General features: G+C 40.1%; 1 protein-coding gene across 1 annotated transcript in view; it reads right to left on the reverse strand.

The window, feature by feature from the left end:
* Positions 1-399: 399 nt before the first annotated feature.
* Positions 400-15,989, reverse strand: part of znrf2b (zinc and ring finger 2b) — a 45,957-nt gene continuing 30,367 nt past the window's right edge. Inside the window, exons 3-5 of the mRNA XM_084725968.1 lie at positions 5,504-5,609; positions 3,559-3,632; positions 400-1,913 (exon numbers count right to left, since the gene is read on the reverse strand). Of these exons, the coding sequence (XP_084582094.1) occupies positions 3,575-3,632; positions 5,504-5,609 (164 nt within the window). The 3' untranslated portion in view covers positions 400-1,913; positions 3,559-3,574. The remainder of the gene's footprint in view (positions 1,914-3,558; positions 3,633-5,503; positions 5,610-15,989) is intronic.

The following is a 15,989-nucleotide window of genomic DNA, read 5'->3' on the forward strand; positions in this document are numbered from 1 at the left end:
TAAAAAAGCTAAATCTGTAGTTCCAGCTGACAGTAAACTGGTTTGCTCTTAGAGTAAAAAAACAGTCTTGTGGGGAGCACTGGAGGCTGAGTAACACAAACAAGAAAATAAAACGCACAAGCGTCTCAGCTGTTTACTTCCTCAGTGTGCAGGGTCCGTGTATCTTTTGGGCATTTGAGTTTCTTTATAGAAATGGGCACTGAAAAAAGAAAAAAAAAAAAAGGATTTTTGCTCTAAAAAGGTGAATCTGACACTGCACTTTCAATTTTCTACTCAGTTTAAAAATAGAAATTGAAAAAAATGCTATTTGATTGTAAAATTTAACTCATATGATTTGTGTGACCCAGAAGTTGTGATGCCAACCTCCGGTACGATCTAATAAGAAGAAGTACAGTTTCTGTGGTATCATAGCGAGTGATTCCACTGTGCGTCCTCTCTCTGCCCTGCGCTGCAGATGTGGTAACTTGAGTTTCCTGCTGAATGTTGCTTCAGCTCAGACAGTCAAGAAAATGTTCTTGTTACAATGACAAACAACGGTAACGTTTCAATTTCCAAGTCTCATAATTACATGGTAAATAGGTGGTAATTACCAAGTAATATATTTGAAATTAATTAGAACTTACTAAACACATACAACTAAAGTCCTAATGTCCTTTTCAAGCACGCATGGTAATTACCATTTCACATACCCTTTTAATTTTCTTTGAAATTAACAGAAAATTTACCCCAAACTTCATGGTAAATGTGAGATAATTATCAAGTATCCCAATTTATTGAAAATTAATTCACTTCTAAAAAGACAAATGGTAATTACCTCCTACATGCATGAAAATGATACTTGTGAATTATCACTTACTTACCATGAAACCTGGGGGTAATTTGGGGGTAAACTCAGAGACATTTCAGATATGCTGCTTTGTAATTACCACCAACTACATGTAATCAGTACTTTCTAATTATCACATACTTAACCATGAAATCTGGGGGTAATTTCTAAGAAATTTCAAATATATTACTTGGTAATTACCACCTACTTACCATGAAATATGGGACCTGGGAATTGAAACATGACACAAGCAGCATTACTGCAGGTTCAGGCTGGTAAGTGAGAATCATTCACAGGACTGGGGACAGGTTTTTGTACCTGAAGACCTCTACTCCATGGATTATGATAAAAAGCACTGATGTTTGTGTGTGTTTGAATATATTCACAGTTGATTGGCACCATTTTTGCAGCAGCGTCACTTCTGCTAATGTCCAAGCTGCTCGTGCAGTCAGATATTCCTGCCGTCCTGTCTCTGTGTCTGACTCTGGCTCGTGTCTCCTGGACTGGTAGAATGGCAGTTGTGGTGAGATGGTCCTGCGGGTCCGTCCAATCGATCCAGCTGGCTCTGCTGACAGTCTGGACTCGTCTGTCCCGCCCTGCTGTGGCTGGGCGTCACAACAACAAGGCACTGGTAGACACTGATGCTGAAGGAGGAGGAGGTGGGCAGAGTGAGAGGGGGAGGGATAATCCACACAGAGTCCCCTACACCCCGCCCCCACCTCCAGGACCACGTCCACCTCCTCCAGTGTCCTGGTGTACAATCAGCTGACATCTGCTGTCCAATGGCCACTCAGGAAGGAGAGCGCCGCCCGTCATGATGTCCTGTGTGGCTCTGAGCGTCGGGGCTGGAGAGGATGTGAGGTGGAGGTCAGTCCGTCCAGTCGGAGACTGTGGATGTGCAACTCAAACAAAAACACAAAAGTCTGTTTCCCTGAAGATTGCTTAAATGAGATTTGGCACACTGTGGTACTACATTATTGGGTGGGTGGAGGTGAGGGTGGGGTTAAAATGATCACAGTGGTCACAGTGTCCAGCAGTCTCCCTGGATCCACAGTTCATTCTGTAGATCACTCTCATGGTGGAGTACCTGCCATCAAACAGCCAACAGAGAACATTCAAAAAACAATTGACAAACGTAGAGCTAGAAGAGTGCAAGATCACCGCAAGGCAAAAGATGATGAAGCACCTACTGCAATGCTACCTCAACTGCCAGACGTAAAGATTTGTTTTTAATGAAGTGTTTTTGTTTAGTATTAGTCAGCTTTCTTCAAAAATCATTTAAGGTACAATAAATATGTGTCACATCACAGAAACACCCTATCAAATTTAAATGATTAAAAAAAAAAAAGATTGCTAATCATGAAAAAATGAGCAGTTTTCTCTGCTCTGAAACTCTGGGGGTGTGTCCACTCCACTGTCTCAGTGTGAAACATCACTATGACCTGAAAATGACCTGAAACATAGACGCTCCATCTAACAGCTTTATTGGACATGTCCAGACTTGTTTGAGCCACCAGTCACTGAAGGTGTCTTCATAACTGACCGTTGGTGAGGCTGAGGTGGTGTTGTGTGTGTCTTGGTTCGTGGGGCTTATATAGTTTTGGAGGAACATTGGCTCTGGCACATCACCGAGCCATGTTTCAGGTCTGCCCCAGAAATACTGACCACAGAAATCGTGGTCAATATTTCTGGGGCAGTACTGTATAGTTTTCAGTTGTTTCACATTTTCAGCAACTATGTTCTAACATGTCTAATGTGTTCAGAAGAAAACCTCCCTTTTTCCTTTCCATGGATTTTAAACATTGTTATTAAATTAGTACATTACAAGTGACCAGGCAGCTTTTCAACATTTTAATAGACATAGACGTCTATGTTTTTGGAGAGACTCACAAAAGCTGAAATTTTGAGTACTTTACACGCAATGCTGCTTATTCATAAGACAGAACCTGCATGTCCCAGTGGAAGTTATGTCTATTCAGAAGGTTCATGTTTTGGCCTAGAGCTGATTAAATCAGCCCCAATAACTGAATTTAATTCCAACAAATAACCACTGTCATGCTCAGTGGCTCAGGTTTATATCAAACCAGATTTCATGAAAATCCATTTAGAATTAAGTGAGTTACAGACGATTTTGGAGTGAAGTCTGCATGTTTACTTACAGACCTTGAATGCTCCAATATGGCGACTGAGCAGACAGCAGCAACCAATGAGGTTCAGTCGAGATGGCTGGGATTTACTAATCTAATATTGTGCCTAATTTAGGGGATCATAACTTATTGTGGATGAAATTAATCTGCATATACTCTGGTTTAAGATAAGAAATTTTTCGATGGATGTCAATCTTTGAGCCACGAAAAAGGCAAAAATGTGGCGTGTAATAACCTAAACCTTGTTTTTAAGCCTAGCAGTTGTTGATGACTTACGGCCCCTAACAGCAGCTTGAAATGAGTGAGCAGTCAGCAGTCAGTAAAAAACAGAGCAGTCAATAAAATAGGTTTTTCAAAAATTGCAAATCACGACAACCACGAGGTTTCCTTGAGCATATAGGCATGAATGTGCACAAAACATTTTAGGCTGATGGGTCCAGTAACATGCAAGCTTAACTGTGGATAAGCTCAAGCCCTGTTAGCCACTTGCACACACACACACACAACCCGTTGCATGATAACAAAAATCCTACAATTTCTATGAAGAAAACAATCCATCACCTGGGATGTTTGGGAACACTTTACCTGTGCAAAAAAAGCTTTAATCTGATGGATGCTCTGGACATGATCTGTTCACTTCAAACCACTCATCAATACAGCTGGAAAAAAGGAAGAGGAGATGAGTGACAGGAGAGTGTGAAACAGAATAATCAGAATACAGTACACAAGTGCTCAAAAAATCCTCAGAATGTTTGTTCTGTTGGATCTGGTGAGACCTAGTGGTGAAGGCTGGTCACATCACATGTTGTGGCAAACAAATACAAAAATACAAACTTTTAAGATTCTTGCCACAGCTTAATGTTAAAGGGACAGTTCTCCCCAAAACCAAAGGTCCAGTTTTCTCTTTACCTGTAGTTTTATTTATCCATCTAGATAGTTTTGATGTGAGTTGCAGAGTTTTGGTGAAATCGGCTGTAGAGATGTCTGCCTTCTCTCCAATACAATGGGACTGGATGGTACTGGACTTAAGGTGCTCAACGTGCCAAAAAAGAATCAACAGCAATGTCTCTTTCCAGGAACCATGACCTGGTTACCCTTTGTTGTGAGCAGTTCCAGGTAGGCATTATTTTCTTTCTACTGAATTACACCCACCAACCGCATGATCACGCTAGTTAGCTTAGTGGTGCTAATGTTACAGCTCAGCAGAGTAGGACCCCATTAATGTCTATATTCCCTGCTGTCTCAAGCACAAGCATCTCATCCATGAGTGCATGCCTCCTTCCACAGTAATATGTTTGGCATTTGGTAGAAAGAAAGTAGTTCCTACATGAAACTGCTCACAATAAGGTCTGTGGATTATCTGGAGTAACCAGGTCATGCTTTCAGGAAAGAGACATTGCTGTTGATTTTTTCAGACATATTTCTTGGCGCTTTGAGCACCACAGGCTGAGTGCTCACACACAAAAAAACCTTGATGCTACAGGCCAGATGAACAATAGGTATTTTGCATTTTTGGGTGAGCTTTCCCTTTAAAAAAAGATAAGCTCAGTCAAATCATGTGGACATAAAGTTACAGTCTGTTTAGTGGAAACTTCTCTCTTTGTTTGATCCCCTGGCAGCGTTTCTGTGCTGAGCTGCGTTGGAGGGAAAGAAACACAAAAAAGACTTTTGCACTAAAACGAACTCTAGAGGAAGCCCACTTGATTTGTCTTCCTCAGCCAACTGAAGCTTCACATGAACTTCAGATAAACTTGGAATGTATTTTCTCACAGAACGAGGAGGACTGTGGGTTTTGTCCTCCATCACTTTAATCACAAGTATTTTGTGAAGGGAATACGGAGTATAAACAGGAGGTATGATTACAGCAACCAAAACCTGCTTCAGTGTTCATATGGGCATCTGACTATTGTTTAAAGAGAGACTTGAAAAAAAATTTGAATCTATTATTTAAAGACTTAGTTTAGGTTTTTTTAAAGTGAGGTTGTATGAGGTACTTATCCATAGTCAGTGCTTTACCTACAGTAGGTGGTGGCTACAAGATATTTTGCTGCCATGTCCACACCAGTGAATTGTTTAGCTTCCAGCGGTACACCTGCTGCTTCTACAAACTGGCAGCGTGTTTACTACCATCTACTGTGGACAAGCCATTGAATACAATTCCACTTTAAAAGAAACCCAGAACTATCCCTTTAAGCAACAAATATCCATGTTGACTCTTGGAAAACAGAAGTCCAGCAATACTAGCCTAGTCATGTTGGGGATGAGTTCTTCTAACCAAACGCCACAAATGTGGTCTGAGAGATACTCAGGTCCAAACACAACACAGCTGTGTTTTTCACAAACCTTCAACCCACAAAGTGTTCAAACAATGTTTGTGTAACCAGAACTACACCTGTGCATTAACATAATTCTGCCATGTTTGTCGTGATGTAGATGTAAGCATTTTTATTTCAATACTGGAGAAATAATGCTTAAGTATAGAGGTAAAGAAATAAAATGATGCAGCATTTTCTTGAACAGAGCTTCATACCCTTTATGGTAGATGCAGAGGCAGGGCAGGCGAGCGATGGTGTCTCCCTGTACCAGCTCTTCCAGGCAGATTGCACATTCTCCTGCATCCTTAGTCAGGACGTCCTCTGTAAGACGACAGACAACATCACAACACGGGCTTTAGTTAGGATTACAGGCCCCTTCATAACAACACACTTCAACAAAGGGACAATCTCTGCTGTTAAAATGATGCTACTTATCAAAATGAACATTAGTCCAGCACGTCAGTTTGCAGATATACTGTACAGGACAGATATTGTTTTTTTTTTTACAAGACTAAAATTCTAAACGAGTGGCCCTAAAAGGCTACATTTGTTTTTTGTCTTAAAAAACTTTATCATACTTCAGTTTTATTTGTGTCAATTTATTAATTCTGTATTTGCAATATTTTACTGCTTAAAATGTAACTTTTACACAATTTACAGTCAATTTACAATTTACAGTCATCTTTGATTGTGAAGTTTAGTGTTTCTATAAAATTTTCTGCCACTTACTTATGTTTTTATTCAAACATTTTATTTATTAACCAAATTTTTAGGGTTATTTTTGTTTTGTTTTTTCTAAAAATCAATGCATGGATAGTGTTGTCTGTATCTGCAGAGATGCTACCCTCTGCCTCCATGTCATTATTTTCTCATTATTTCGCTGTGCTTGCGACATTTTACTAAACCAAAATATCGGTATTTGACATCCTGTGAATGAGACTCAACAATCAACTATCTTTCTGTTGTGTTTAGGAACAGCTCAGACAAATCCTACTGAGTCTACCTTTAAATGATAATATTTGCCTTGAGGATGGAGGTTGGGGAAAGTCCAAGAGGTCATTCAAATCAAAAACATTTACTGTATGCAGCAGTTCATTGGAATCTTTCCACTAGATTATGATGTCTTGTGTGTAAAGTTCACATTTTGTCCTGGAGGTGGTGCTGGGGGGAAGCTCATGTGGTGACAGTCCACAGGCAGATTCATGGTAGTCTGGACAGTTGTCAACGTACAGAACGTTGCAATAAATAAAACTAATCACTCTGTAGATCAGTGGGCACTGAGCCCATCATAACAGAGCCACATAACCACACACAAGTCTGACACACATGTTCAACCACCATATATTTAACACTCAGAGAACCAAAACTTTACTACTCAACATACACACATTGCTGAATATCTGAAATCAAAGTCAGATTTGATCTAATACTGGCCCATAAGATGATACATAACAGTCTGGCAAATTAAGATAAGACTTTACTGATCTCCTGAGGGAAGTTCATGTTACACCAGCATTAGAGACACAAAATACAAGAGTTATTTTTATGGAATAAATACAAATAAAATAAATGCAGGGGATGCCATTAAAAAAACTATGTGAAATATATATTATATTATTTTGCTTGTTCATAATGTTGGTATAGACGTATAATATATGCTAAATATGAGTAATATACATATATAGATGCAAGTATTTAATGTTATATAATATTTGTGTGCAGTATATGTATTGAACAACCATTACACACTAATAATACAGCACTCTGAAATATATATAATGGAAATAGAAAATACTAACAGAAAAACATTCCAAAAATACAGTAGTAACAGCATTAATACAGCATAGTATATATAATGTATTAATGAGATAAAGCAACATGCATGTGTTACATATGTCACTACTTCCCTGTGAATGGTAAACACACATGCACATAGGAAGACAAGGTGCAGTTGTGTTGTTTCTAACTGTATATCATAGAAAATACAGTATGTCTCCAGCACTACCTTCTTGTTTACATCATTTATACATGCTCAAGTTGTAAGTTTGGTATTTCCAAAAGATCACTGAAGGCAGCATTACTGTGTTAGCTCACTTTACATATTTTCATATCAGTGTTACTACTATCCATTCATCAGTCTGGGAAGAACAGCCACCAGGAAGACTCTACCTCTGATGACCCCTGCACACAGTCTGCATGTTAACAGTGTGTGTGTGTATACACACAAAGCAGTATTCATCTTTTCCTATTATGCATAGCATTGGTCCAGGTCTAAAGTGGAAGACAGCGTGCGCACCATTAAACCCATCACCTGCAGCAAAACACACAGAGTCATTAGGACTGGCCTTATGTAACAGTGGATTAACCCACATAGGCCTGGAAAAGCCAGTTATTATGGGCTGCAGCACATGGCATCCAGCTCAGCTGAGGGGGAAACGTCTGCAGTGTACTGACAGAGCCGGTCAGTCAGTCGTTCACAGACAGGCAGACAGACAGAGATGATAATAATAATACTGATGTCTGGTGCAGATATTTGCTTTGTTAAAAATATTTGATTTAGATGCTGAGCACACCCCATCAGTACACACAGGAAGACAGAGCGAGACAGGAGGTTTTATTTGTCTATTTGTGTGTTCACAATGCATTTGGTAGCCTATTACAGGATCTTGTGATGCACACTGGCCAAAAAAGACTTTTCCCAATTCACAATCATTGCAGAAGTGATGGATGTATCGGGGAAATGTTAGCATGGATCCCACAACATTTCTTTACATGACCCGCCCTCCTCTGCCTGATTGGCTTACCCTGATATTCTTACCCTAACCCTACCCAATCTAACTCCTCATGCTTAAAGCAAACAACCCAACCAATGAATGTAAGTAGGGCGGCTCATGTCAAGAAAAGCAGTGAGATCCATAATAACACTTCCCTGACACATCACTTCTGCAATGATTGTGAACATTGTGAAAACACAACAGGGAAGGACAGTGACAAGTGCAGCTAAGTTAAGTTATCATTCAGCTTTTTGCCAATCATATTGTTTCCTTGCCTTACTACAGGAAATTTTCCAATGCCTGGCAGTCACAATGTGGTTAGCCTAGCTTAGCATTAAGACATTTTTGTCCACAGATCTATCTTTCTTTGTGCACTGAAAGCGAACACTGACAGTCAGAATTTTAGGCATATGATTTGTTGGTTGTACGCTCCTAAATATGATAGATGTAGTGGACACAGTGATGCAGGCTTTGTTTGTAGCTGTAAGTTATTGTACAAGGTTGCATAGAGGGCCTTGCACAGTAACTTACAGTTCACCACTAGGCTTGCCACAGCAGGTGTTACATAGTTACCAGCATACACGATTACTTACCCACTGCCCCACTATTGTTTTCTCCTTTTGTTAATAGGAAAAATGAATATCAGTGCCCACATAAAACAAAAAGAATTACACAAGTAGACTGTAAAAGCATGTTATCAGTGCTTAGTCAGACAACGGACGCTAAAGTTTAGGGATGTCATGATACTAGACATTTAGTAGCCACTACCAGTACTAGTGAATTTCCAAGATACTCAGTGCCTAATTTGAGACCACAAGTAAGAGACAAAAGTGAGAATAAAATTAATTTCGTTGTTGTTTTTCTTTGCCACCTGAAATAAAAACTCCTCTGAGCTTCTAGGAAAAAGACTGATTTGTGGCAGGCTCAGTAAATCTCCCCCTCACTGTCAGGAGAGCAGGTTGTCATGCAAAAGTGATTTCTGCTCAGACGTCACTGATCACTCTAACCAACCGACCTTCTGAGCATTTGTTTTGTTTAAAGTAAGTCAAGATTTGACATTAAGGATCAAAGTAAGCACTCTCACATTATAGATATTGGGCATCACTGCGCACATTTTCTCTTGGAATTGGTAACACCGGTGTGGTCAAGAGTTTATCCCTTTTCATCAACTTTATTAATGTCAGCCAGTCAGTATCTGCTACCTTTGATGTGATTGGGGTTCATGGCCATTGGCTCTACTGTACTTTGTATTGTATTTTGTCATTTGATTGTTTAACAGTTACTATTATTTAAAAAGCCTAATGTGCAACAAGAGTTCCCTCCTGTTTCTGCCTTAAAGAGCTGCTAAACCTTGAAGACTGTAGTTTTACTGAGGAGTTTTACTGTCCCATGATCGTGTAAAGGCTTTTTAAGATGCTAGAATTGCTTTGTGTAATAAAAGTCAACTGTACACTAAATATTGTCAAAGACTATCATGTATATGTGCATCTGGAGTTAAAATATTGATATTGGTTCCTTTATAAAACCATTTTGGCAACCCTGAACCCTGAAGCCAGACAATGACAGTTAAAAAGATGTCTTGCTGAACTTTGACCTCTTTAATGACCCCAGTGGGAAGGATCAGGGATCATGGATGAGGAGGAGCTTTTACTGCAGTGGGCTGACCTCTGAGCTGGAGTTTCTCTGTCTAGAATGTTTACTAGAATGAACAACGTTGCTCTGACAGTGTCATCAGTCCGTTTCACAGCAGGTTGTAAATCAGAAACAAGGTCATGAAAAAGCTAAGGCAGGATACACACAGACAGGGGGAGCTGTGATGTTATGCACACATGACAGCTGCTGCGTGTGTGTGTGTCATGAACCAGTGGTAGATATATTTAGGGACCAGAGGTAAACGGTAACTCAAGGCCAAACCACAAGTCGTATTGACATGACGTCCGGGGAATTTTCACCTGTATCATTTCCTGTTTCTGTTGTTCTGGTTTCCAGCAGTAGCCAATCATCATTGAGTTATGTCAGCCCTTTGAATGATGTCTTAAGTGGCAAAAACATTTATTTACTGTATCTGTTCTAACAAATTACAATGACAGTTTATATTTGACTAACATGAGATTACATTTAGCAAGACAGAACATTACTCTTGCTTGGAAATCATTAGAATATTCATATACTGTATTGCACATTCTGGTGTGTGTGTGTGTGTGTGTGTGTGTGTGTGTGTTGAAGTAGGGGGCTGTCCTTGGATGGCTAAAAGCAAACAACTGAGAGTAACATAAACACGCTGATTATAGACCTTCAGGGTCATATGAGTCTGTGTGTGCGTGTGTACGTGTATGTGTGCGTGTTAAACAATGAGGCAGATAGTAGGAAGGCCTGAGCGGCTCATTATTTTATTAGACTGGCCACAAACACCACAGAGCAGCTGTGATGCCACACACAAACATTCACACAGGTTAAACAGTTAACAAGAGCTATTGACTTGTTGGCTGCACACTGAATTAATGGGGGCAGCTCCCTATATTGGGCACACTGTATTTTTTACAAGCTTCCAAATACTGTTTCAAAACTATAATGTTCAATCCAACCATGCATACATACATCCGTCCACATATCCAGGGTTGTGTCATGGTAGCAGCAGGTTAAACAGGTTATTATGGACATCCCTCTCCCCTGGAATGCAGTGCTTTCCAGCTCCTCCTTGGGGATCCCAAGGCATTTCCAGGCCTCACGGGAAGCTTTGCTCTGCTTTTACTTCCTTGCTCTGAATGATTGTAGGTCAAACTAAGCACATCCACATCATTTTGGACTGCACCCCTTGGAAATCGAAAATGAACCCTGAGTGGACCCTATGAAGACTAGCAACCGCTTTGCTGAAACTAATGGGTATCTGAATGAAGAATAAAGAACAAAGGCAATGCCAAACTAGTATACTGAAAACAATTTTCTGTGTTTTGGTGACCTTTATGCTTATTCAGGGTTGAGTTGCGGTGGCAGCAGGCTAAAGAGGGTATTCCAATGGTTTCCAGCTCCTCCTGGGGGAATCTGAGGCGTTCCCAGGCCATGTGGGATATGTAATGCCTCCAGCAAGTTCTGGGTCTATCCCAGGGTCTCCTCCCAGTTGGACATGTCTGGAAAACTTCCAATGGAAGGTGCCAAGGGAGAATCCAAATCAGATGCCTGAATATCCTCAGTTGGCTTCTTTCGACGTGAAGGAGCAGCTGCTCTACTCTGAGTTCCCTCCAGACGTCCGAGGTCCTCATCTCTAAGGCTGAGCCAAGCCGTCCTAGGAGACTTATTTAGGTCACTTGTATCTGTGATCTCTGTTCTTTTGGTCACTACCCAAAGCTCAAGACCAAAGGTGAGGCTTAGAACGTCGGTACTATGAATGTAGAACTGGTTAATCAAAAGCTTACCCCAGATGCTGCACAACTGACTGCAAACCACCCCTTTGCATGCAGAAGGCCACAGTCTGATGATGCCAACAGAACCGCATCGTCTGCAAAAAGCAAAGACGCAATTCTGAGGTTCCCAAACTGGACGCTCTCCTCACCTCTGCTGCACCTTTCCATGAATATCACAATCTGAGACAAGGGGTGACCCTGGTGGGGTCCAACACCAAATGGAAACTCATTCGAGTAGTAAGTTGATCAGCTTTGTGAATGTCTAACTGGGACAGTCTGACTGAAATTGATTTGATGTGATGAGCTAGAGGGATGAACTATCACTCTGCTGGGGTTATGGGTACTACAGAAATGGTCAGTCCTCTTGCAATTATACAGTAATGTTATAGCTTGGAGCTTCTTCCCTCACAAATGATCTTTGGCAGAGTACAGACAGTGGCCACAGAGAGCACTCTAACCAGACAACAGACAAGTTTCATTTTGACATTTCATCAAGTTACTCATAGAATTAATGTAATTAGCTAAAGCTGAACAAGAGCTGAACAAAATGATTAGAATTCTTCCTCTTCCTCCAAGATCATCTGACCCACATTTCATGCAATCTGGCCAGTTGCTGAGATAGCGGTCAGCCTTGCCACAAGTGGGGCAAAAAGACTCCAGGACTCAAGAGTGATGGAAAAAGTTCTATGGAGTTCATGTATGGAAGCTAAGTAAGAGGGTTCACTACAGATGTGACCTGATGCTCACATACACTACTCTTAAAACAAGCAAGTTTCGTGACCACAGTCAAGATTTTAAATCTATCAGACAATCTATTAAGAAAGTGCAGAGTCTCAAAGACAGTGTGAGTTGTTTTTCCACCGTCTTTAGTCCTCTACTGACTGGTGCTCTCCATACTGTAGGGAACCGATCAGACCATGATCATCATATGACTGACAGACAGGAAGACAGAGAGGAATTTGTGCCTACTGAACAGGAAGTCAGCTTACTCAAAGAGGAACTCAGTTGTCCCCCCAAAAACATTCAGATGAAAAGGAAATGTAGAGGAAAGTGTTGTGTATTTACATTCAGAGCACAGAGCATGCTACAGAGAGAAATGACTTGTGAAATAATACATATAAAACACTTTCTCAATCACAGGCATGACATGAACACACCAGAGATGCAGTTGTCTGCTATACTGTGTTCATCTTCCTTGATGGTTTCCAGTCATGAAAAAGGTTACACCGCTGTCATGTTTCTATACAGACATGCGGAGTAGAAGTAGGTCATCCATGCTGAGAAGGAAACAGGGGATGAGGTGATTAGTGATGAATGATCTTAAAACAGAAAGAATCCCAGCAAGTGTCATCCGATTCAAACCAGAGCCAGAAATTTTCCTTGCGATGGACTTGCTTTTTACTAGGGCTTTACTGAATAGTTCGAAGCCTGGTTCAGAACGCTGGCATTCAAATTCTAAATCAACATCTGAAAGCTGCACAGCCTTTTTTGCATATCTATTCACTCTGTTTAAACACCATATTTCTTCATAGCTGAAAATAAAGATGGGACTACTTCATGAATGACACAAATTAAAATAAAGAGAATTATTCTCTACCATGTTTGTTATCATTTTTTTTTATATAGTCACACACACACGCACACACAGGAGACTAGAGAGGCCACGGTGGAGAAGTGGCGGTAACGTTTTACGTAACGAATTACGACAACAACTTGAGTAAAAGTCACATAAGGTAAAGTTGTTTTACGCAACCACATCATACTTGTTAAAGTCTGTGTAAAGGAAAAAGGGAGTTTTTCCTCTCAACACATAATACATGTTAGAAGAAAGCTGCTGAAAACGTGAAAAGACGGAGAACTACATTGGTACTGAATGGAGTGGAGTTTGACCATCAAATTGTTGTTCACAATTTCTCTGTTTAGCATTTTTTTGGCTGGCCCTTGAAATATGGCCCATTGAAATTCAGAACACACATTTATTGTTGCTTTATATGATTTTTAAACTAATAGCTAAGTCGTGGAAATTGTCAAGATATTATTGTCATTGAGGCAAAACCCCCATACAGCGTCTTTTTCTGACACCCAGGCACATCGCAGCGCTTTTCTTCCAGAGAAAATTCCAAAATGGACACAAACCCTCTACTCATTTAGCGCAATGAATTACTTCATTCTAATTGAGGATTTTGTTTTAAGATTTTTTTAGGGTGATGATGTCATAAAACATGACAACAAACCTTCAATAATGTATTCAAAAACCTCAATGGCAGCTTCAAATGTAAAAATATTTATTTTATTTTATTTTTTTTAACAGATGTGGTAGTATTCCCCAACACCTGTAAACACACTGATATGTAAAAGTGGAGTTCCCCTTTAAAACCTGACCTTTAGAGTGAGAAAGGCTCCACTCCAACTTCAAACTGAAAACATTGCTGATTACTTTGAGTGTGTTTACTAAGACTGATAAAGCCAGACAAATACATGTGCGAGGCCACAATTATATCTAGTTAATCATAGATATATCTGTATCAATGTATACATCGATTAATAACTAACAAGAATTTTTAGTGCAGAGTTTCCATATATTAGCTTGTGTATTAGACTGAATTGCCATTTTTGTGTCACTTTGCTGAAATCCGGTTCATGTCAGCAGTTTTCTCTTTATTTTGAGGTGGTTTATTTTTGACAGGGAAGCTGTGGAAGTGGTTGTCTGGAGCAGCTAACTTAATGTTCCTCATGCCAAACAAAAATTTCTGGCTTGTTATATCTTGAAGTCAACTTACAACGACTTCATTGATCTCATCCACATTTGTCGCCATTTTGGTTGGCTCTAGGACAGAAAGTTAATCTCCCCATTTGTAATTCCACCTACACAGCTCGGCTCAGTTGTTTTTCCAACCGGGGAGACAGCCATCAGCACAACACCAGAACTATTTGAAATGTTGAATGCAGAAAATTTGGGTCCCATCCAGACTTCCTGTGTTCGGAAGTTTTTTGGAAGCTTGTCTCATCTTTCTCTCCCTCCCCTCTCCCACTCCCCTCGCCTCGTCTCCGCACCTCTTCCTCCTAATCTGTCCCTCTCTGAGTTCTCCTGTCCTCTTCCATCCCTATACTTGGTCCATGTCAATTTTCTGTCTATTGAAGTAAACAAAGAATGGCTGTGTTTTCTAAAATAAAAGCCAGGTCTCAGATAATGGCCGGGGGCACTGTCACCACAAATGAATAAAAACCAAGTACAAAAACAAGGTGGATAAACTGTCATATAATGTGCATTGTGGAATGTTTTGTATTGTGGGATCTTTTGACTGTGGTGGAAAAGATTTTGCCTGCCTCACTGAACATCAATGAATATGACAATTGTAATGCAAAACTGTTCATTTCCACTGCTCATATCAACTATCACAATTTCAGTCAAAACAATCGCAATGGCTTTTTTTTTTTTACCAAATTGTGCAATTTTGGGGGTGGCAGAAACAAGCCACTGATGTAACTGAGCATCTTGGGTTTGACTAACTAACCTTTAAGAACATAATAAGTGGGACATGGAGACTTAGTGCAATATCCAGCAGCAACATTTTCTCTTCTTTATTTTCTCTTCCACATGTCAAAAACAGAATTTCAACCCTACTTTAAGCACAGCGTTGAGTGTCGATTTTGAGCGGTGCAGCACACAAAGGGCAGTGTATCAAAAAATCCAGCACAGGGCACGTTTATTGCTGACTATGTGTGGGCACCTTCAAAAATGGTTCACCAAGTACTGTGATAAAGAGTATTTACTGAGGGGACATTTACAGTTGAAATATAATCTTGTCAGTAGGGTGGGGTGACGGACGATGCCGTTCATCCATTGACACATTGACATTGAACACTCTTCCATCGTAACATCTTGATTTAAAAGCCTCCTGTATTTGAAGTAGCGTGTCCCCTCAGAGTTGTATGGCAGGAGTTTATGGTGAAGTTCTGTTTTTGACATGTGAAGGAGAAAATAAAAAGCTGCTACTGCTGGAAATGAGTATGTTAGGTGAGAGTTGAATAGTTATTTGATTAAATGTTACCACTGTAACTTTTAAAAGCCATCTGTATTTGAGGTAGTGGGTCCTCTCAGAGTTACCATTGAGTTGTTCCCCAAGTTCAATTTCTGACATGTGGGAGACAAAATACAAAGAAGCTGCTGCTGCTGTTGACTGCACTACATCACCATGTCCCATTTATTATTTCTTATTAAACACAACTAAGTTGCAGACATGTGGCACAGAAACAAAGGCCCGTTTAAAACCAGCAAGGATATCATTGTTCCTCGCAATGTTTCACTGTGGACATTGTCATATGCCAATTTGGTAGATAACCCTACCCAACCCTAGTTCAAAGTTCAAATTACTTTAACTTGACCTTGGTTGCTGCTGACCTTTCAAAGTACAACTGATGTGATAACAGCTGTGTGTGACAACATACCTAAAATACACAATAAATTCAATTTTAAGTCAACTGAATTATCCTAATAGAGAAATTTGAGTGGACATGGTGCACTG

This window comes from Lutjanus erythropterus, chromosome 9, assembly GCF_056507025.1.
Source record: "Lutjanus erythropterus isolate fLutEry1 chromosome 9, fLutEry1.hap2, whole genome shotgun sequence".
In the NCBI taxonomy this organism is placed as follows: Eukaryota; Metazoa; Chordata; class Actinopteri; order Lutjaniformes; family Lutjanidae; genus Lutjanus; species Lutjanus erythropterus.